At 37.6% G+C, this 23,022-nt stretch overlaps 2 protein-coding genes across 2 annotated transcripts in view; one reads left to right on the top strand and one right to left on the bottom strand.

Moving 5' to 3' along the window:
- The window catches only part of LOC136840227 (uncharacterized), a 70,218-nt gene extending 52,336 nt beyond the window's left edge, over positions 1-17,882 (top strand). The window contains exons 2-5 of the mRNA XM_067106813.1: positions 13,144-13,361; positions 13,712-14,121; positions 14,326-15,873; positions 16,817-17,882. Coding sequence (XP_066962914.1) covers positions 13,298-13,361; positions 13,712-14,121; positions 14,326-15,873; positions 16,817-16,996 — 2,202 coding nt within the window. The 5' untranslated portion in view covers positions 13,144-13,297 and the 3' untranslated portion in view covers positions 16,997-17,882. The remainder of the gene's footprint in view (positions 1-13,143; positions 13,362-13,711; positions 14,122-14,325; positions 15,874-16,816) is intronic.
- A 671-nt stretch (positions 17,883-18,553) lies between these two features.
- Positions 18,554-23,022, bottom strand: part of LOC136840228 (urocanate hydratase-like) — a 66,712-nt gene continuing 62,243 nt past the window's right edge. Inside the window, 4 exon segments of the mRNA XM_067106814.1 lie at positions 18,554-18,864; positions 19,665-19,775; positions 20,023-20,104; positions 21,437-21,536. Coding sequence (XP_066962915.1) covers positions 18,732-18,864; positions 19,665-19,775; positions 20,023-20,104; positions 21,437-21,536 — 426 coding nt within the window. The 3' untranslated portion in view covers positions 18,554-18,731.

Below are 23,022 nucleotides of genomic sequence, written 5' to 3' on the forward strand. Positions count from 1 at the left end.
TATATATATATATATATATATTCACCGCCATTACCTGAATGAGGGTTGTTTATTTTCTGCTTATAAAAAAAAGCACGTTTGAAAAACGCCATGAAACACTAAACGTTTGTTATGTCATGTTTAAAATGAGAGGAAGGAATTACAGTACATAACTGTTGTTGACTCCAAAGCCCAAGCACTTTTGCCAAACAACACCTAATAATCATTGTGGGGAGAAAATCTGCAAGCACAAGGCGATCAAAACTGGTACATCTTTATCCAAATTTTAGGCGCAATTACTTTGAAACTGTAAATCATATAAAAACTGGGGGATTCGTCCTTAATACATATTGAAAGAATGGTGTCCTCAATGGGTGTGTGGATACTTCGTTCTGGGAACACTGCGCGCGGTATGCAAACCAAGCGTGGTTGATAATCACGAAGCATCTTGTCATCAGAGTGAACTCTTGACCTCCAGCGCTCATAAAATGCCTCGTTGTTAAGATATTGCACCAGATCTTGCGGTATATTTCAAAGCTTTCATTAATCCCCGCCTTTTTTCATCCGAGCCGGTCAAATGGCGCTGTTGAGTGATGAAACGTCAACATGGGTTTCCGATGTGAAATGTACGGAGAAAAAGCCTCTCATTATTAGCGTTCTCGGATATCACCGCAGACATATTACAACTGAAAAGAAACTCTTCGGTGTTACTAAGAGTTTACTTGAAATGCCGACGGGCACTTTGGTCATACATCCTAATCTTTAAGAATTTAATTCGCTGGATATGGTTATCTGTCATGCCAAGTGCAAAGTATACAATCTTATCTCTCCTTGTGAAATAGTCTTGCATATAGAGTGCTGGTCTGCAGAGGTTAAGCTTATGATTGTGTTGGTTTGTGAGACCTTAAGTGTTCTTAATTTTTTTTTTCCCCGAATAACAAATAAGGACAGAAACACTGCTGTTTCTACGACTTAACAGTCGTTATTTTTGTACCTCATCATTTCGGTACCGTTAGATTTCATAAGTCAGTTAATCAGTCAATACAATCTCCTTTTTTTAAATTTCTTCATTCTAATGTCACTTGTGCTTAATTTACCCATTCTCATCAGTTCTCAGAAATCTTCGTCTTATAGTTTGTCCTCATTTTCCTTCACCTCACACATCTCCCCTGACCCCTATTCTCCTCCCATCGTCCTCTGTCTCTCCTCGCTGTCTTCTTTTCCTCCTCTTTCTTCTCATCGTCATTATATTCAACACCACGTTCTTTCTCCCATCAATAAGGAGGTATCTGGGAGGGTAAGAAATCGTCTGAAAAACGCTTATTTCAAAAAGACGAGGAAATCGCTTCGGATGAGCTTATTATGAAAGCCTTTTATGCAACACTTCTTCAAGAAGTTCCAGAAAAGGTCACCGTAATAAAACGCTGGAACGCCCAATTTCCCATGTCATAACCCCCGCAAAATTCCAGGGTGAAGAAGACTACAGAGCTCGTCTGGAAGCAAAAACTTCCACGAAAAAAAGTGCACCCATATTACGGCACAAGCGCTCCCACGCACGCATGTACTCATACACTTAACAAAACATGCCATACACAAATGTGTGTAGTCTCAACGGAAATTTAGTTATCAAGAAGGAAAACTGATGTGCCGATGTAAAACGACTCTCACGCTTTACTGCAACAACAGCTATCACTTCTACTGGTACTACTACTGCCGCTGTTGCTGGTAATCAAGGAAGATGGAAAAAATTAAGTATACCTTAGTTTAACCAGACCACTGAGCTGATTACAAGCTCTCCTAGGGCTGGCCCGAAGGATTAGATGTATTTTACGTGGCTAAGAACCAATTGGTTACCTAGCAACGGGACCTACAGCTTATTGTGGAATCCGAACCACATTACACCGAGAAATAAATTTCTATCACCAGAAATAAATTCCTCTTATTCTTCATTGGTCGGTCGGAGATTCGAACTCGTGGCCAGCAGAGTGCTAGCTGAGAACGGAACCCACTCGCCCAAACGAGGCACTGGAAGATGTAGCCATTCATTGGTAACCGAATGCATTCTTAATTCAGATTATTTACTCACCTTCATATAATTTTCTGTGGTTCAAAACATATTTAATTTCACATATGAAACTGGTAAAACAAACTATCGTGCAAAAAGATCAGGGAACTTGTCAAAATAATTGTCATTACGAAAATGTTTAACCTACCAATTTTCTTGCGTGATTATGAAATTCCTCTGTTAATGGTTTATACCCCAGAACAATAAGCTAAATTGATATATCACGAATGTTGTTTCAAGGAAACTCCACTCTTTAAGTTAGTGAAGCGATTAAACACCTGAACGGAATACTTGACCAATAATTCTGAATAAAACCAAACGGCCGAGTCATTCAGAATCAAACAAAGTTGATTGCCTCTATTTCTGTGGAGTGAAAGGCCCATCTAAGAGATTGGAAATACCCCATTCATCTGGAAAATGATAAAAATGCAAAACAAACAGATGCGCTAAATATTAGAGAATGTTGGATCTTTATCTATGTAAAAAAACTAAACCGATTTCCAAAAATTAAGTTTTTTTCATTTGTTAAATTCGAATAATCACACCATACGTAGTTCATTACCTGTCAAAAACAACCGGAATTTTGTAAACGTTTCCTCTGTCGTGTTTTATTGAAACAAATGAAAACAAGTGTTTTCGCGTCATAAGTACTTGAATAGCCATAATAACGCCGAGACATTTACTAAACAGCTCTTCCAATTCCCACGGAGGTTAACGTTTTCTACCAATAAACTGCCGTAAATCAATGGAATTTACTTTGTTCCGGCTCACCTCTCTGCGCGCTTCGCTCGACGGTCTGAAATCCATTGTGCTACAGTTCAGAGTTCTCGTAACATCCGCCATTGTTATCATCGCGATTATCATCATCGAATCACCCGAGCGCGGGTTATTTCAAAACAAGAGTGCTTGGCAGCTCTTAAAGGTTCAAGTCACACATTTAGGACGCCAATACCGGATGGATTCGGTTAGACGCTTTGTTAGAAAGGAATATTATTGCTGATGGAAAGTGATCCTAAAGGGATCTGTTCAAGCTAAAGGGCAGTTGTTGTTGTTGTTGTTACTGCTGTTGGCTGAAGGTAGCCTTATGCCAACACTGGGTCTGTCTCCTACAAGCAACCCATTAGAAGGATTACGTCATTCAGCGGTTTGGTTTGAAGAGTAAATGCCATGGGATTTAGGACAGAAATAAGCAACTCTCTCTCTCTCTCTCTCTCTCTCTCTCTCTCTCTCTCTCGGAATGAAAACGCACAATAAAGAAGGAAAATCCAGCTGCAGAGAATAGCACTAATGCTCTCACTCTGTTTAACAAGCAGGATATATGGTACGTGAATATATGAACAAGACAAGGTAGATTTTAGTCGAGGGAAATTTTTAATAGGCTACATCGAGGGAAATTTTTAATGGGCTACAAAGTGTTTTGACCTAGCTCGAGATTAGTATATGTTGGTTAATGATGACCAAGTTAATTGTCTGAATTCTGAATAATATACATCCAAATTCGAGCCAGTATTCGGCTGTACAAAAACTATATTCCAATTTCACTTGTTACCTCGTGGTCTGAACCTTATTAGGCCTACTTTCAATATCAATACCCACTTTCCCTCTCTTTTTTGAGGTTTAGAATAAGAATTATGTCAGATTGTACAGAAAAGAACAGCGTCATTTATAATAATTTGTCTTTTTTGCACTCTCTCTCTCTACACTTGCACGCTAACATGACGCAAGAGAGCGATAAAACGGTCTGGTTAAGGTAAAAAATGAGCTGGGCGTGATGCGTGGATTAAAAGGATGAGACATTCTTCTTTGCCATTAGTAACAGAGAGAAGGAATAATGATAGCAATTTGAGAAATCTGAACAATTTTGCTGAAGTCTTAATTATAACATTCTGCCTTCTTATTGATGCAATCATTGGCATCATCTTAATGATACTATTAATATAGGTTCGTGGTATTTCAGCCTATGCAATAGATAATATATAAGATGGCCAAGAAAAAAAGTTGAAAGCAATCGATTTAGTGAGGAGAAAAGTTTCAATATTAATTTTCCATTAGTGTAACGGAATAACTGATGGTGCTCTGGAATAGACCGCAACCCTATCACGGTTTTATTTTGTCTCAAATTTCGAAGTTTTGTCTCAGAAATTTTCAAGTTACGCTGGGTCGAAGTCCGGAATAGAATAAGAAGATTGTCAGCAATAGTAATATAGTTCCCTACAGCGTGAAGTTATCATAATAATAATAATAATAATAATAATAATAAAAGCCAAAACGTTCCAGTGGAATAAAAATGTTGACTATAGCGCTTGTTTGGCTGTTCCCGATGAGGATCAGATTCCCTAGGAATCAATCTCTAGCAACTATTTTTAATAATAATAATAATAATAATAATAATAATAATAATAATAATAATAATAATAATAGGTTTTATTGAATACTATTGCTGCTTCAGCTGCATTTATTTTGTAGAAGACTTTTCCTATTTTCCTTATTGCGGAAGAGAAGTCCGCAATACGGAAAATAAAAAAAAAAATCTTCTACAAAATAAGTGCAGCTGAAGCAGCAATAATATTCAATAAAACCTGTTTACAAGAGGGTCTGCTGCCAAATAATAATAATAATAATAATAATAATAATAATAATAATGTTATGTTTACTGCAGCAGCAAAGACAAGTGCATCAACCACAACTGTATCAAAGACGACAATTGCACAACAAAATTAACGAGGTGGAACGGCTCTCAACCCTACCAAGAGCTAGTCCCATAATTTCGTGCCCCATAAAGTATGGAGGAAAAATAACACAGAGACGAAACAAAGCAGGAAGTGCTAGTGGCGCACGAGTAAGAAACAGTATAAAGATAATAATAACAGAGTCAAAAGCAATATGGATCGCAACGGTGAAATGTAATGACGTTAAAGTGGCTGTTCAGTTCCTTCTGATTGCCATCTTTCGCGAGATGATTTCAGGCGATGAAACGTAATGAATAAACAGTTTACAGTCGGTGGCATACCTCCGCCACTCTCTCAATCAATTTGAAAAACATTCTCTTCCGGTAGCCGTCTCGTCTACTTAGAGCGTCGAAGGATCCCCGATTGTGGGCGAGATAAAAGTGGTGTGTTCTGACTTCGATATTGTTGATTGATCATGTATATATAGGAGTTTGTTTCTTTGAGCTGGAAACAGTAATATACTTAATGAGTTGTAGGTCAATTCGCAACAGAAGATGGAGCGAGTGGATTCATATATGTTTGAATAATGAGTTAATATAGATTCTGAAAATTAGAACTATGGGCAACGTGCAAGCTTTTACTTTTTTGAAGGGGAAATATTTTGTGTAAATAACATGTGTAAATAACGGAGAGAAGAGTTTATAAAATTTATCTGTGAGACTGAAATTTACTAAATTCCCGCAATATATGCAATCCTGGATGAGAGAGAGAAAAAAAAGAGAGAGAGAGAGAAAGTAACATTACTACTTTTAAAAACAGATATAGCTCATGAGGTTTTACACTGCAGATATAAGACGAGGTAATAAGCATAGACACAAGAGGTAAAAGGAAAAGGTAATGCCGATACCGTGTGTGTGTGTGCGTACAAATTACATCATTGGCGAATCCTGGTTTATGATCTACGGCATTCTGTACCGAATTAAAACTATGTAGATCACTTATTCCTTAGCAGGTTATTGTACTGTTTATCTAGGACTATTACCACCTCTCTCATATAAATATCATTTAAAAACGTGAATAAGTCAATGCACGCGTGCCCCATGAAAAATAATGACAAAATAATGATATTGAAGATTTAGATAATAAAATAAATGATAAATATAAAAATGGAAAAAAAATAAAAACCTATTAAATAAAATTTTTTTGAGAAAAAAATATAGTTATATATGTATATATACATATACTGTATACGTGTGTATATATGTATATATACATATATATGTATATATTATGTATAATATCAAAACAGGTGAACCACCCATGAAATTTTTCTGGATCCGCTAGTCACTAGTGAATCAATGTTGAATTTTATTTTGGTGTTGAACCGGTATTACAGACAAATAAAATTACACAAAACTTACCTTTTCCTCGCCCTTTCTCCTGTTTGTCTTCCCTCTTCAGAACTCTGAATTCTACACTAGTATGTTTACACTATGTTTATTTAAGTAAACTTCTCTGCCACTTCTTAAAAATGTGCTTCATTTTCAAGTGCTCAAGCAGAGTACTTTCAACTAACACCAGGTATAAGGAAGGGTAAACGATTTTCCCTGCCCTTGTGTCGTCTGCAGTAGGATATGAGCCTTTCCAAATCAGAAAAATTCCTTTCCTTAGCTCCACTCAGTGCAGGTGGCGTTACCATCTATTATTGGCAGTTCCATATACAGTTTAGTTTCACGCATGACTTTCATCATACCGAAAACATGATTGCCGCTGAACTCCATTTTTAAAATATTTGTAAGCTTTAGCATTACAATAGCCCAGTGAAACCACCGGAACACACAGGAGGGGGAGAAATGGAGATAAATACGTTTCACGACCTCACAGACGTAAGCCACTGAACAGCTGAAGTCTCGCTGTCCCCGACGCATCAGATTCATATCGGTTGTTACAGCGCGGCTGTTACGTCCAGGGACTGTGTTCACACGAAGTTACTGAGAAACCGCATATTCTGAGGCGCCTTGTTTATGAGCTAACTCCGCTTCACTACTTTAGAACTTTATAATAATGCATATTGTACCGTACCCCTGTTGAGGTTTTACTTTTGAGTTTGCTTTAATACTTAGTGCTGTGTGATATATTTATTAAAATATATATATAAGTATATCTTAGTTTTACCAGACCACTGAGCTGATTAACAGCTCTCCTAGGGCTGGCCCGAAGGATTAAACTTATTTTACGTGGCTAAGAACCAATTGGTTACTTAGCAACGGGACCTACAGCTTATTGTGGAATCCGAACCACATTATAGCGAGAAATGAATTTATATCACCAGAAAAAAATTCCTGTAACTCTTCACCAGCCGGCCGGGGGAATTGAACTCTGGCCCATCGAGTGACAGTCTGAAGCTCAACCGACTCAGCCAACGAAGAGCTGTTAAATATATATAAATAATATATATATATAAGTATATGTGTGTGGTGTACGTGAGTATGCATGTTTCTGGAAAGGCAATTAACGGTCTTGTTCCTTAAGGTGATGAAAAAGATGGAATGGACAGGAGGAAACCCTCGTAGTTGCACTATGAAACAACTGTTAGGAGAAGGTGGAAAGTCAGATGCAAGAAAAGAGAATACGAACGGAGGTACAGTAAAAGGAATGAAAGAGGTCGCAGCTAGGGACCGAAAGGACGCTGCAAAAAACCTTAAGTAATGCCTCCAGTGCACCACGTGAGTTGCACTGACGGCACTAACTCCGTACGTGGGAAATTGAAATATGTAGCACGCTACTGCACGCACAAAAACAACCATACATTAACACAATCAAACATGCATCTAAATAAAAACATTCAGATGTGTATATCGTTTGCCTTAAATTAATTTAACATAATGGGAATTATGTAACAAAGCCATATGTAATGCCGATGTTTTAATGAATCAATAAACAGTTACAATATTTACCTAAATCACTGAATCAGTGGCAGACTCAGAAACCTTTGAAGGACATTTTGTCTAATCTGTGTAATCTCGCCAACCATCGTTTAATCATGGAAAAGTTCAGAATTTATCCTTATCTTTTCCGATAGCTTTGATGTGGAACCTCCGATAAGAGGTAAATCAAACTGTATTGCCTAATTATCGTTTCAGAGCTGTAGGTAATATATTAACTATAAAGTACATCAAATTTTCCTGAGATTTCTTTTCCTACTAGTGCGTTAGAGCACAGCAGGTACTCGTCCCAATAGAGTTCTCTTGTCACTTGAGCGTGGCCTACTTATACAAACACACGTAGGCGGCCCATTCACGAAATTCCCAGATGATGATCTGTGCCGAATGGGTGATGATACTGGGGCCATAACTCATACGGTTAATCGTCTCTAACGAGCCCCATTCATAAGTCAAACGGAGTGACAATGCTTTTGGGGGAATCCATTTATAAAGATTATAGGTGAAACCCGATGGTTCCTCGTTTACTTTGAAAAAAGAGAGGAGTCATGAAAAAACCATAAATTTCACTGCTAAACACAATGATTTTAGAACAAATAAATAAAACGGAGAGGCCGCATCTTCGTGTTCTAGCAATTAGTGCTCTGAAGGTACTTGAATGGTTTCTCCGGACAGCCGTGTCACACGTTGCGCATCACTGCACTTGGCTATTTGATCCAAATCTTCTCCTCCTCAACTTCCACACCCTCCTTTTAATCTCCTTACCTCGTCTTCCTTTCTTCTCTAAAAGAATCTTCCTTTCTCTCCTGTACCGTCTGTTTACATGTTTTCTCTCTTGACGCAGTTTCGCCTTCTTAAGCCGGTGAATTGAAAGTATGGGCAAAACAGCCTAATACTAAGGCAAAGTACAAAACTTTGTTTATATGACGAATTTAGCTTCTACAGAAATTATTCCGCATTTCCAGCTACATTCATATATAAAATCTCTGTTAAGTGATAAATTCATTTCTCGCTATAATGTGGTTCGTTGCTAAGTAACCAATTGGTTCTTAGCCACGTAAAATAAGTCTAATCCTTCGGGCCAGCCCTAGGAGAGCTGTTAATCAGCTCAGTGGTCTGGTAAAACTAAGGTATACTTAACAAATGAGAAGGTTCGTCCTATACCAGTGTACAGTACTGCCAATAAAGATGATGAGTACATTAAATTACCCTACCTTAGGCACAGTAGCTATATGGTCTAAAAAAAAAAAAAGTTACAAGAAACGCTTAAAACAAAGTTTTCCCCAAATCAGGTTAAATTTGCTTCTACCAACCCATTTACTATTGGTTCACTATTGAGGGAGACACCTACCCTTTCGTGCCGACCCTAATTCGTGAGTGGTTTATTTGTTTGCCTGTTCTCAGTGAGGTCTGCGATACATAAAGACCCAGTCCACGTTGGCTCAAACACTGTTTTGGAACGCAAAGGTTTCTCAGAAAAAAAAAAGCTTCCTCTTTCTAAACTACCTTTTCCAGCCATAAGAGAACACAGTTGAGAACAAGACCATTCATTCATTGACCTGAATTTTCAAGTACTGTTTTTCTGGTCGAACGGACTGGACCTCCTAATTTCGGTCTTCGTTCTATAGACCTTGCTTCGTTCATAATGAAAATGAAACGGCTGCTGAATAACAACTTGTCCGGTATACAACTAAGCATCGTACGATTTGTTTCTGAGAAGGTACGCAAAAGGTCAACAGCCATTTTCACTTTGTATTTGCTGGTTTTAGTTGTGATTTTTTTTTTCTCTTCTTTTAAGGGCTATTGCTTTTTTTTAATATTGGGTTCCTTCTTTATTTTCAGTTCTTGTAGCTCTTTTATTTTTTTGGTCCTTTTTGTTGGGTTTTAGTAAGTTTATTTGCTTGTATTTTCAACGATTCTGTTTTTGTCAATAATTAGCTCTGAGTATGAGGTTACATCCCTCGAAAAGCTTGCATGATAAAAATGTTCTACCTGGCCTTTGTAATATATATATATATATATATATATATATATATATATATATATATATATATATATATATATAATATATATATATATATATATATATATATATATATATATATATATGTATATATATATATTATATGTGTATACATGTGTATGTACGCGCGCGCGCTTGCGTCTCATGAAATATTTACTGCAAATGAATGTTATCAAGAAATAAATCTAAAGATTTAGGTCTTCATACTTTGGGGAAACAAGAGGTTTGACGACTCGACAATGTTTTTTATTAACCAAAAAATGGAGAAAGGTCGTATACACATTTATGCGTCCACGCGCTCCAAGGGATGTCGAGTCGAGAAATTTACTTTTCCGGCGATTGGTGCCGGGGGAAAATATCTCGTTAATTTAACGACCGTTGACCCGACGTAGTCAAGGTCACTGAGCACTCGATTTAATCTCGATAAAACATCAAAGATAATCTCGTTGACCCCTTTGAGATATCTGAGACATGGAGGAACGGAAAATGTTGCCGTTAAAACGAAAATGAGGTTATTCACATAATCGTCATTTGTAGTCCACCTCTCTTCCACACACCAGGTCGATAAGCTAAAAATCTAGAAAGTAATGCATATGGAAAAAGAAGACAGGAGGAGGCATAAAAGAAGAGGGTGAAGAAGAAAAAAGATGACACTGCCTCACATATAAACAAATAGGGAGGAAGAGACCCAGGTTTTACATAGCATTGGGTAAGATACCAAGACTACCGCCTTATTTTTGCTCCTTTTTCCCTATAGTGCCGCTGTACTTGCTGAATTGACTGAGGAAGTGTTTACATATACATATATGTATGTATGTATATATATATATATATATATATATATATATATATATATTTATATATATAATCCTCTATTGAAATAAGCTGTGAATCGGTGCTCTGGTTGTCAGTCATTTGCGGTGGGACATAGGCACAAAAAAGATTAAAAGATTGGCACCGTTTAAAAAACATAAAAGACTAAATATTTAAAGAGATATTTCTTGATCTTACAGAAGCCAAGGGGAAAGAAATCAGTCTTTATTCTGCCGCGAGCGTTTTCCCCACGTTGTCGTACCGCTTCGTCTCTTAAAATAGATTCGACATTCTTTGTATTCTGTCTTTAATTTTCATTCCATTTTAATAATTTATGTACACATTTCCTTGCTGGTCGCTTGTTCTGTCTGTATTCATTTACGATTTCCATAGTTCTTCATTGGAGAGGTGGGTAGAGCTCTCGGCTAGGACGCTGTTAGCCCAGCGTTCGACTCTCCGACCGGCCAATGAAGAATTAGAGGAATTTATTTCTGGTGATAGAAATTCATTTCTCGTCATAATGTGGTTCGGATTCCACAATAAGCTGTAGGTCCCGTTGCTAGGTAACCAGTTGGTTCTTAGCCACGCAAAATAAATCTAATTCTTCGGGCCAGCCCTATAGGAGAGCTGTTAATCAGCTCAGTGGTCTGGTTAAACTAAGATATACTTACTTCTTTACGATTTCCATATTTATTTTATCATCTTCTATTCTCGTGGCTGTTTCCGTTCTTTTTTCACACACAATTATTGGCCTGTTTCACCGATTTCCACAATTTCAGCGACCCCGAAGTGGTGAGATCCAGCCGATTCAATTTTCCTTGTTTCAAGAAGAGCGCTCAGAAGACAGCATGCATTTGACAAGGCCGTTCAAAGACTAACAAGCGAACTCGCTCCCATTTCCCAGCACAAGAGAGCGTTTAATATTTATAAGCGTTTCATATTTATAAAGTGTGACCTCCTCTTTGACCCTCCAAGGTAATAATGACTTTGCAAACTTAATCATTCGGGTATTAACGTCATCATGTACCATTTAAACTGCCGACCTTCCCAGTCTTTTGTAAATGGAAAGACGGTTTCCAGGGAAATAAAATATGATCAACCTTGGGCTACTTTCTCCAGAAGTTGAATATTTAAAGGGGGTCACCTAAAAAAATTATCTACAGAGTTTCATTCAAGTCTGCTGTCCGTTTCTCGAGATATCCTTTTAACACACGTACAAACACAGACACACGCGAAGGGAAAAGATAATCACCTTCCGACGTTGTTGGCGGAGATAATATTGATATCTACTCCTTCAGCATGAAATTTTAATAATGTAGGTTAGATAAGAGCCCATATACGATAAAAAAGACAAATGGTCTAACTAGGTCAGTTACAAGTACCTTTCGTTGATCACCCTCGAAAATATGTTAATAATATATTAAGTATTCCTACTTATGCATAACATTTCCATATTGATACTTGTGCCTATGTGTGCACACACACACACACATACACGCGCAAGTTCATATGCATATAAACTCACGTGTTACCTGTACTTGTGGGTCCACAGATGTTTTGTTCATCATTTAAGCGAGTGGGAACAAACATGTTTTTCATTTCTAACATATCTCTCTAGCTCTCGAGTTTGCTCTGTAGAAGACTAGGGTCTTCATATGACGTCATACACAGAGTTAATCAGATGTCCTCGCAGTGACGGAATTTTCCTTTCATTTTACAGCTTTTCCAATATTTTCTTCTGCAGTCAGTGAAGACTTCATTCTTATGTAAACTTATGAAAACTGCTGAGATTGTTTATGAATTTATCATCGAATGACATTCCGCAAACGTAAACTTGAAACAGCCAAAACTGGTAATCTGTTGTAACAAGTTTTCCTCAGACATATACTGACCTTAAATAGCTTAACGGATCTTGGCCATAGAAACCTTTTGTAACTCGTTCTTAAATATTTTAACAATTTTTGTGTTATTTTCTCAAACATTTTAACAATTCTTTTGTTACCTTCTCAAACATTTTAACAATTCTTGTGTTACCTTCTCAAACATTTTAACAATTCTTCTGTTATTTTCTCAAACATTTTAACAGGTCGTGATGCTTCTTTTAACACTGACCGGTTTTGGCCATAGAATTCAATCATAATTCTCATACTCACACAGCAAAAAAATCTTTGCCGAAGAGAATTATGTTGCTGTCATTTTCAAATAGGCTAACTCAAATTCTAAGACACGTGATGCCTTTCCAAATCACTCTGTTGGCCTCGACTTCAAGATTATTATAAACGAGCTTGTTGGCGCGCGCTGGAACCCGACGCTGCTACCTCCCCTACCATCCCGACCCCTACCTACCCCGCCCCCACCCGGGGCGGACAAACAGGTTTGCAAGAGGAAGGTGTGTTTCCCCTACCTACCCCGCCCCGGTCCGGTTTGCAAGGGGTGGGTGGCTGCGTCAAGTCTCCTTTACTGTCACCCAGGGGAGGACAAACAAGATCCACTCAGATTTTATCATTATAGATGTCGTTCTCCAAACTTAGTCTTAAACATCTCAGCAATCTTTAGCTACAGGACTCAAGTGTGACTGTCAGTTTCAGGCATATTAGCAAGCCTTAATCTTTCCATTTTTGTGTAAGTGATCATTTATTCATTTTTCAACAGATTGTGGATCCATTATGATATGAGAGGTTCAAGACTTTCTAGGGAGCCCCAGTGTCCAAGAGCCTCCCGCCTTCTTCCATGTAATATGAACTAACCCTAATCACCCTCTTATGAAAAATCACATCGTCTGGCTGTCTTCAAGCTTCCATCCAAGATGAAGAAGCTTCTTCGAATTATTTATATCTTAACCATCGTTAGCTGGGCAGCAGCTGAAGAAGGTAAGATCTCTAATGCAATGGAATATAAAATTTAGGCCATAGGCCAAGTGCTGGGACCTATGAGGTCCTGCAGTGCTGAAAGGGAAATTGGGAGTAAAAAAGTTTTGAAGGTGTAACAGGAGGAAAACCTTGCAGTTGTGCCATGAAATAATTGGTAAGAAAGATTGACAGTAAGATGGAAGAAAGAGAATATGAATGGAATGAAATGGCAAGATATCTAATGAAATGGATCAATACATTTTACTGTAATATCCATCTTTGCTTTTAGTATCTCCACATTCTTCAATAAATTTTTTTCTATAAGACTGCTGCTATTTGGTTTTTCAACTAACTTTTTTCCTATCCCTCAGAATTAGACCCCACAACAGAATCGTCAGACTTTTCTCCGTATATTTATCTGGATGAACATGGCCCACTTTCTTTACCTTTGGTCAGCAAGTCATCAGAACAAGACAGTCCTTCAGAGACAGAGGAGTATAACCCACTTTCCTTACCTCTGGCCAACAAGTCATCAGAACAAGACAGTCCTTCAGAGACAGATGAGCATAACCCACTTTCCTTACCTCTGGCCAACAAGTCATCAAAACAAGACAGTCCTTCAGAGACAGATGAGTATAACCCACTTGCCTTACCTCTGGCCAGCAAGTCACCAGAACAATACAGTCCTTCAGAGACAGATGAGCATAACCCAATTTCCTTACCTCTGGTCAGTAAGTCATCAGAACAAGACAGTCCCTCAGAAACAGATGAAAATATACGGGTAAGTTACAATAATGGTTTACAAAATTAATTATTCTTACTGCCAATTTTCCTCTTTTTTGTGGTTGACACTTAACTTGTGAATACAGTTCTCAAAATTATTACTACTCATACTCAACAGTCCTGCTGACATTCAAAGCTGAAATGCCACACTGTAACAAATTGTTTCGGAACTTTTAATTCAAAAATGCCATTTTTGTTTCAGCACCAGCGTCAAATACGTTTCAAAAGTTCCTACCAGGAACTGCCTAAAACTCTCCAGAATCCTTTACTGGGTAATGGAGTCAATACAGGGACATCATCAGAGTATTCTTATTTTGTACAAGTTGACTTAGATGATCCTCCGCCGAGTACTGCTCTCACTACGCTTCCCGAAGGAGTGCGAATCTACTTTCCTCCAGTGTCCGATGTCGTTGCACCTGTAAGGAAGGCACCTAGCCTCCAAAAATCGCAGATCACTGTGGAGGCGCCAACATTTCAGTCCAAAATGGAAGGAAAAGACTCTTCAACATCTTTATTATCCTCCTCAACTCACTTACTGACAAGTTCTTATTCATCTCTAGAGGACCAAGATACATTTCTCACTTCAACAAACAAACCTGTGACATCAACTGATTCCATTAACTTTATAGGTTCTCAAGTGACAACACCCAGACAGAGAAACCCTACCACAAACCTGTCTCCTCATACACAAAAGAATTTTCAGAACACAAATACCATAAACGCTGAAAAGTCCAGTTATTTGTCTTACGAAGAAAATGATAAACCTAAAAACTCCCTGGTAACACAGAGACGCATATCAACTTCTCGCTCACCTTTCGTGGGAGCTAGCAAACCATTATCATCAATCAAAAATAATGTCTCTTCTGGTAAACCATTTAGGAGGCCCTCATCTTCACTAATTACATCATCATCACCATCACTGTCGCGACCATTTATACCATCATCTCCCCCTACATCCTTAGTTTCACATCACCAACCAACATTAGCACCCGCATCCATTTTTGGCTCTGGTGTTACCACTACTACCAGGCCAAGTACCAGATTTCCTAAAACATTTCCTGGTTCATCTACACCATTTTTCCCAACCACTCCTTCCACACCTTTTCACAGAAAACAGACACCATTTCGCGCCTCTTCTCCTGATTTGCATTCAAACACAAGACCTCAACCAGGTCAAGCCTTTTCTACTCCACTAACTAGTCCCCAAAACTCACTACATTGGAATCCTACGCCCAAACCGCAAGTATCTCAGTTCCAGTCTTCATTCAGATTTCCAACTCCGTCTCCATCGGTGTCTGTAACATCAACAGGTACCTCTGGATTACAAATACCTGCATCTCCAGTTCCATCTAAATCCAAAACACCTCATGTAAACCGACCCTTTAATCCTCAAAAAACGTTTAGTACGTCTGTTGGGGAGTTCTTTAATCCTGGCCAAAACCTAGTGTCCCTCACAAAACCAAAAACCCCTTTCCCCACATCTAATGGCAAGTCTTTACTTAATGGTTCACCGAACGTTTTACAGGCCAACAAGGGATTCAAACGCCCTAATAGTGGGATATTGTCACAGCATCCACCGAGAGACGGTAAGACAAGAGCTTTAGTTAACTCAGACAATAGCAATACTAGTGGTTCTTCTTCGAGTAGTGGCCCTGACTATCCGACCCTTCGTACTATCCCTAAAACTGGATTTGATTGTGCTTCTAAAGACTTTGGTGGATACTATGCAGATCCAGAAACTAACTGTCAGGTGAGCTATCACCACGGTATGAGAATTCCTATTTGTCATATGCAAATTGTTGTTGAAGTTGTAAATTTTGATTCCAGATAATTACCTTTAACACAAAACGCTTATCTTTCAGTAGAGGGCCCAAGGAAGTACTTTCCCTCTAAGCACTGTCATGATAACGGTCTTAGAAGGCATTTCTCATTTATCAGATTAAAGATATTACCCACTTCGTTTTAAGGTATCAAGATAAACCTGCGGTACAGAGGTTAATGGCTGTACCTTCCACCATTAAAACTTACATTCTCATTGGAGTTTATAAATAGTGTTTAGTTAGTCTAAATATTCAGTTCGAGTCACGTTCAAGAAGTATTCCAGTAAAATAATTTTTACGAAATGAAAATGAAGACGTGCCAGCTATTTTTCTATAAATGCTCACATTTGCAGATAAAGTGAAAGGTACAGAAAAATGTTAAAAAGTAGGTGTTTCCTCTTTTACTATTTTTCATCTTTTATATCGCAAGATCAGGTCATACTGATTTCAAGAAAACTAGTATTGTTAGCAAATTTTTTCAGACCATCGCACATTTCAGTAAACAATGGCAAGACGAAATACTGAGTTATCATATGGTCCTCATTCTAGTCCTTGTATTACTTAAATCAAGTAACTGTAGTTTTGAATTAGGTTTACACACTGAAGTATAGTTCCAATGCCAATGTATTTTATTCCACAGGGTGAAAATTTCTTTTACAGCTCCAGATAATCTCATCAATAATGTTACTCCAGTGTGACGTAAAATACATGACCATTCTATTAAAAATATTGTCTTCAAATCAGTGCTAAATTTGTTGTGAAGATTTACTGTTTCCTCTATCTTACCATGACTGCTATATGTAATCTGGTACCAAGTCTGTATAAATAGATTTCCCCTAAATTATAGACACTAACAACCGATTCCTTTTGAAGGTGTTCCACGTGTGCTGGGGCCGTCGCAGCGCATCTTTCCTGTGCCCAGAGGGCACCCTCTTCAGTCAGGAGCTTCTGGTCTGCGACTGGTCATACAACGTCCACTGTTCTTCTTCACTGGTGGCTTCCTTCAGCAAAAGAGAGAACCTCTTTGATAACTGGGGCAGGAACCGAGTATAGGCTACAGCTTCTGGTATTTACGCTTCATTTCCTTCAGAGCTCCAGTTGTCACTGGCAGTCGCGCGGAGCACAAAACGAATCTTACCGCCTTTATATTCTTCGTCGCTTTAGCGCTTAGGCTTGTCCACATTCCCCAGTTCTTTCTCACAGACAGTTGTACAGTTATGGGCGAAAAGCAGCGTTTAGTGAGTTCAGCATTACAGCAATAGTGATTTGGTGATACTCAGTGCATTGCAGAGGGCCTTCTTTCAAAATGTTATGTCAAAACGTTAATTTTATTTATTTTCATTTTTTTTTATTACAAGGTGATCATATCTTCCTCACGAACAGCACGGAGGTGGTCTGATTTTCGTTTCTTGAAACTTTTACAGGAAATAAAGAGAAACAAAATAACAAAAATCCTAAGCCATCAAAGAGAAGAATGAGAAAGTTACGCATGATACACAAAGCATAGAAGATAAGAAAACACGAATGTGAAGACTTCAGACAAAGAGCAAGGCACGACTGATAAGAACAGCATGTCAGGAATCGTGCCAAATTTACTTCGTGATGGAAAACAGTAATTAAGTGGAGAAACTGCTTGCGTCTTGCGGATGACGAATTTGATTTTTCTTTATAAGCGCAAAGTGATAGAGAAATGAAACGGACTACTAAAAATATAAAATATCATTTCGATACCTGTGTGCTGGTGGTTGTATATTCTTGTGGAGTCCTCCGTGAAAGAGGGATCATTCTCTCAAGTATTGTAACGTTGTTTTCATCGATCTGCTTCAAGCTTAATGCCAGATATCAGTCGGTTCTCTTTTCTTTGTTTGCAAAGCATTTTCTTCATACTTTATCGCGAATACTGTAAATATTGTTAGAAATAAATTAACAGCTAAAAAACGTACCTCATTTTTTCCCACTCCTGTACAAAAACATCTCGGTTGTTATCAAAGTATATTCTTAGTCTTTCTTTTTTCTTTCCTTTGGTAAAGATCGAGCAATCCTAGAAAAAAAAAAAGGTTGCGTTTAATATTTCCAAAGGTTGGTACAGTGTTCTGAAGATGCCACTGAGAAAGATATAGCACATGTCGGTACATAATTCTGTGTGAGTGCTGGGCCAAAGGCTCTTATCGTTGTTAAAGGGAATCAAATACAGTGGTGCTTGATTCGAAAGAGAAGCAAAAGGAAAACTGCTATGCAAACATGGTTTCCTTCTGTCGCACACATCAGTGAGGCAAATTAGATTCTGTCAAACTAATACTGTCAAAAAGTTTGTACTAAGCATAAACCACTGTGTTCATGACATTATCTATATCAAAGTTTCTTCCTTATCACTGCCGTTATCGTTGTTGTTTTCATTCTTGTTTTTATTTTAATAAAAGATATTAATTTTGCACTACGTGAAATAAGGGTGAGGCAAGCCTCTTTCGTATTATGTTCAGTACTTACCTTTCCTTCCTGCCACTTGCAGTCGTAACTGAATACCTTTATAGAGCAACAGGTTTCGTTTTGTCAATTTGTCAAGGGAATCTTTCTCTCACTCGAGGATGTTAAGGTTTACAAACCAGTCTCTACATACCTTACTTCTTTTATGATTTTAACCGTAATTAACCTGACACAAAGCACTGCATATCATATGAATTTATCAAATAAAATAACCAAGAAGAATTCCACGCTATCATCAGTCCGAATCTTATTTCATACTTTCAAAAGCCTTTCATCATTGACTCAGTGCCATTGCTTTCGATATCTACTTGTTCTTTTGCAGTGCCTGCGCTACCATCTTTGCGTCCGCATAGTTGGGTACCGTGACCTTTAGCCGGGGATCTTGGCCCATCGCCCTGGCAATGGTTTCCTGGGCATTTTCGTTGCCGCTCCATGCCCTGGAACAAAGAAACCATTCGGTTTATCTTTATTTATATCTGTTAGGTGTACCTTTCTTAAATTAAACTGCTCTCCTTTTATTTTCATTTTTCTCTTCTCTCTCTCTAGGTATTTTATGCCGTGGGAGAATTTTTTCTCCAAATTAATGACCTTTTTTTTGTTTGTTCCATAAGAATATGCGCAAATTTGAGTAATAAAATAACCTTAGGAGTATAAAATGCATACAAATGGAAGGCGATTTTACAATGGTTTTGGGTTAAGGGTGCAACTGAACCGCCCCAGTTGCTCACTGCGCCATGTACGTGCAAGCATTTTTCAATCTAACCTCTAACCAGTTTCCTCACCATTAAGCCAATATCCATTCTCTACTTCTGTCTTCTTAGCTATCCAATTAACTTGGACTGATCTAATACCAATCATTATGTGTGTGTGTGTGTGTGTGTGTGTGTGTGTGTATGTATATATATATATATATATATATATATATATATATATATATATATATATATATATATGTGTGTGTGTGTGTGTGTGTGTGTGTGTGTGTGTGTGTGTGTGTATATATATATATACAAAATAATTGGTATTAGATCGATTATCAGATTAATTGGATAGTTAAGAAGACAGTATATAATATATATATATATATATATATATATATATATATATATATATATATATATATATATATATAAATATATCTATATATATATATATATTATATACTGTATATAATATATATAGTATATAATATATATATATATATATATATATACATACAGAGACGCACAAAACATACCTGCGAGCGACGCCATTAGATACATCCCAGTTGAGCAGAAGAGTGGCCCTGTAGTGTGAATCTTCGGAGCCGTCAATAACCAGACCAAATCCTCCGTTCATAACTTCGCCCCTGCGGAAGCATAATAGTACTTCATTACATCTGATATGAAAAATAATAATACTGATAAAGATGATGGTACTGAAAGCAACGAGAGAATAATAAATACCAATTTCAATATCAATAATAGTGATTAGAGTCTAATCTTTTGTAAACCCTGATATAAAGTACAGGGCACGTGAATACAGAAATTACAGGAGCCAATACAGAAGACAACAGTAACGCGTTATAAAAATAGATTGACAGGTAAAATACAAACCATCCAACGCCTCCGCCGTTGTGCAGAGCGACCCAGGTTGCTCCTCTGAAGGAGTCGCCGACGAAGTTCTGAACAGCCATATCTGGATTGTAAAGACAACATCATCAGGAGTTTGCTATGTTAGGCAAGATCCAACTAGAACTAAGTAATTGGAAGAGAAGCATCATTTTAAGTTTATTCATCATTCAAATGTAAAGGCAAGCATATCTGAAGTTTGAAATACAAAATAAACACAATATTCTCAGAAAACTACAACACTGATTAAAAAAAAAAGGATCTTTCCTAGATAGTGACCCCCTCTGCGGCGTGTTTAGTACAAGCCAGTTGGGGATGACCGTAAAAATATACACAATAGACTGGAAATATTAGTCGTAGATAACGACCCCCGAACTTTGTTGGGGGTCACTATCTAGGAAAGATAAAAAAAAAAAGGGCCACACAAATGCACACTGGAAACTAAAATGCAAACAGCAACTGGAGCACGTACTCAAAAACAAGCTGCTAGCCTGTCAAAATGAAACAGGTAATCCGATAAAAACAGCCTAACAGACAGGCTAGAAAACATCAAAGCAAATGTACCATCCAGAAAAAGTAAACATAAAAATAAACAGTTACGTAATAACGAAAACAAAACGAGAAATGTACCATAAAAAAACTCTTCAGGAAAAAAAGATACTCTAAAGGCAAACAGGGCAACTGACAAAAGGTAGGCGTATACTCAGCACAAAATAAGAAAACATATACTAAACATACAGGAAGTAGAAGTATATACTAAACGCAAAAGAAGCAAGCGCAATCGGAAGAGAGGTAAAAGTAAAACAACGTACATTGAAAATTAAAAGGCAACCTGGCATCAACATCACAACTACAAAAATGAAACCATCCTTACAGATACATAAAGACAGAGAAAACAAAAAAAGTCCTCAATTATTATTATATATTATTATTGTTTTTATTATTATTGTTGCTGAGAAGATGAAGCCTATTTGTATGGAACAGGCCCACAGGGGCCACTGACTTGAAATTCAAGCTTCCAAACAATATGGTGTTCATTAGGAAGAAGTAAGAGGGAAGTAAAGGGAAATACAGAGAGAAGAGATCCCATTGACATATTAAAAAAATTAATTAAATTAATCAACAAACAGATAAAAATGTATTAAAATCAACAATAGGTCGCCAAACTGCACGTGACAAATGTATACGTAGACAACCACATGAAAGGTGAAAATTAAAGACCAGGTACCAAACGCTTTCGTGTATTGCGTACACTTCTTCGGGATGGTTGTCTACGTATGTATTAAAATGCAAGGAAAAATTAACAAACAGATAAAAATGTATTAAAATGCAAGGAGAAAATCTCGACCAAACCGTCGCCTACGGAAAAACAGCGTTATTCTCGAGATCATTTTCTTACCGGCAGTAAAAGCAGATCCATCGTAGACATTGGACGTCTCCCGGAAGGGGGAGTCGGTTCCGCTGACGTCATGATGATCCCTGCTAATAACGATGGGAGCCTGTGTGGGGGAGGAGAAGGAGGAGGAACATGAAAGCGTCATCGACAGGAAGAAAACAGGAAGATCGCTGCTGCAACAGCATGATGCAACTGCAAACGGGGAAGGTTATTGTTCGTTCGTCTGTGCTAAACAAAGGTCGGAAGAACCAATCACACGTCTGTTCCCGATTCGTTTATTTACCAAGCAATAGATAATAAAGAACATGAAAAAGATATATGAATGTAGTGAGCATAATAATCATAATGATATTATAATAAGAACTGCTCTAATGCCACTTATGCTTTTGAAGGTTTATGTAGTTTTAGTATGTAATATGTAACAGCAACCCAATTTGCCTTTCTTCCTCCAAACACCATTTCAATTAATATTATCAACATTTATTTTGTAACTTTATAAATTTTTATCAATTTTTCTTATCAGAAAGATTACCTTTTTCATCACTACTGATGATTTTGAACAGAAAGCAACAATCCAACCCAGTCATTCGAAATGTTCTCATAATGGCGGCTATTACGGATGCATCAAATTACAGTATATTTAACTGGTTTGAGTGCCATACCGTACCGAAACATCAAAGGTATGAAATCAAGATTTATTAGAAACCTGGAATAGTCTCGCTGGCCCTGTAGAGAATACTGCTCTTTTAATCATAAAATTAATTATCAAAAGGTTTGAGCTCTCCTGGAAACATATTTGTTAACCCTAAATTAATGCTTTCTAGCGTTATATCAAGTTACCCTAAGAATCTTGTTTATCAGGAAATATGCTGTAGCCGTATTTTTTTCTTTTATAGAAGGTTAGGGATTGATGGAAGACCTCCACAGATCAAAAAGTCTTACTGGGCCAGTATCTAAACACACTTCTTGAACCTCGTGCTGGGTCACCCATAGGCCTGTTTTGGTTCAAACCGACTTCTCCCAAGAGGGAAATAGGAGGTACCAACCATTAATTTTAGTGGATTCTGATGAATACCAACTGCAAACATTCTTGTAGAAACTCCTTCATAACAGAACTATGCTTCTTGTACAAGGCGAACGGCTGCAATACCTATGACTAACAGTTTAGGGAATTTTGCAAAAGTAACCAAGAGTTAAAGACAATAGCTTGCTTAAAAGAATTATATTACCATCTGAAATTAATTGGTTAACAAAGCTGTCATTATCAGTTCGAGTATTGTGAATGTCCCGAACATTATTAGAAAATGGCGTGCTTTCCTTTGTACGTGAGATAAAAGATAAAAGATAGCAGCTTTAAACAATGACACAAAGCAATCTTTCCCTCCCTTTCCTTTTTTAGTTTTCTTTAAAAAAAAATAACTATAGTGCCGGCTTCGTCTGTCCGTCCGCACTTTATTCTGTCCGCCTTCAGAACTTAAAAACTACTAAGGCTAGAGGACTGCAAATTGGTATGTTGATCATCCACCCTCTAATCTTCAAACATACCAAATTACAGCCCTCTAGCCCCAGTAGTATTTTTTTTTATTTAA

Source organism: Macrobrachium rosenbergii, chromosome 7 (genome assembly GCF_040412425.1).
Source record: "Macrobrachium rosenbergii isolate ZJJX-2024 chromosome 7, ASM4041242v1, whole genome shotgun sequence".
In the NCBI taxonomy this organism is placed as follows: domain Eukaryota; kingdom Metazoa; phylum Arthropoda; class Malacostraca; order Decapoda; family Palaemonidae; genus Macrobrachium; species Macrobrachium rosenbergii.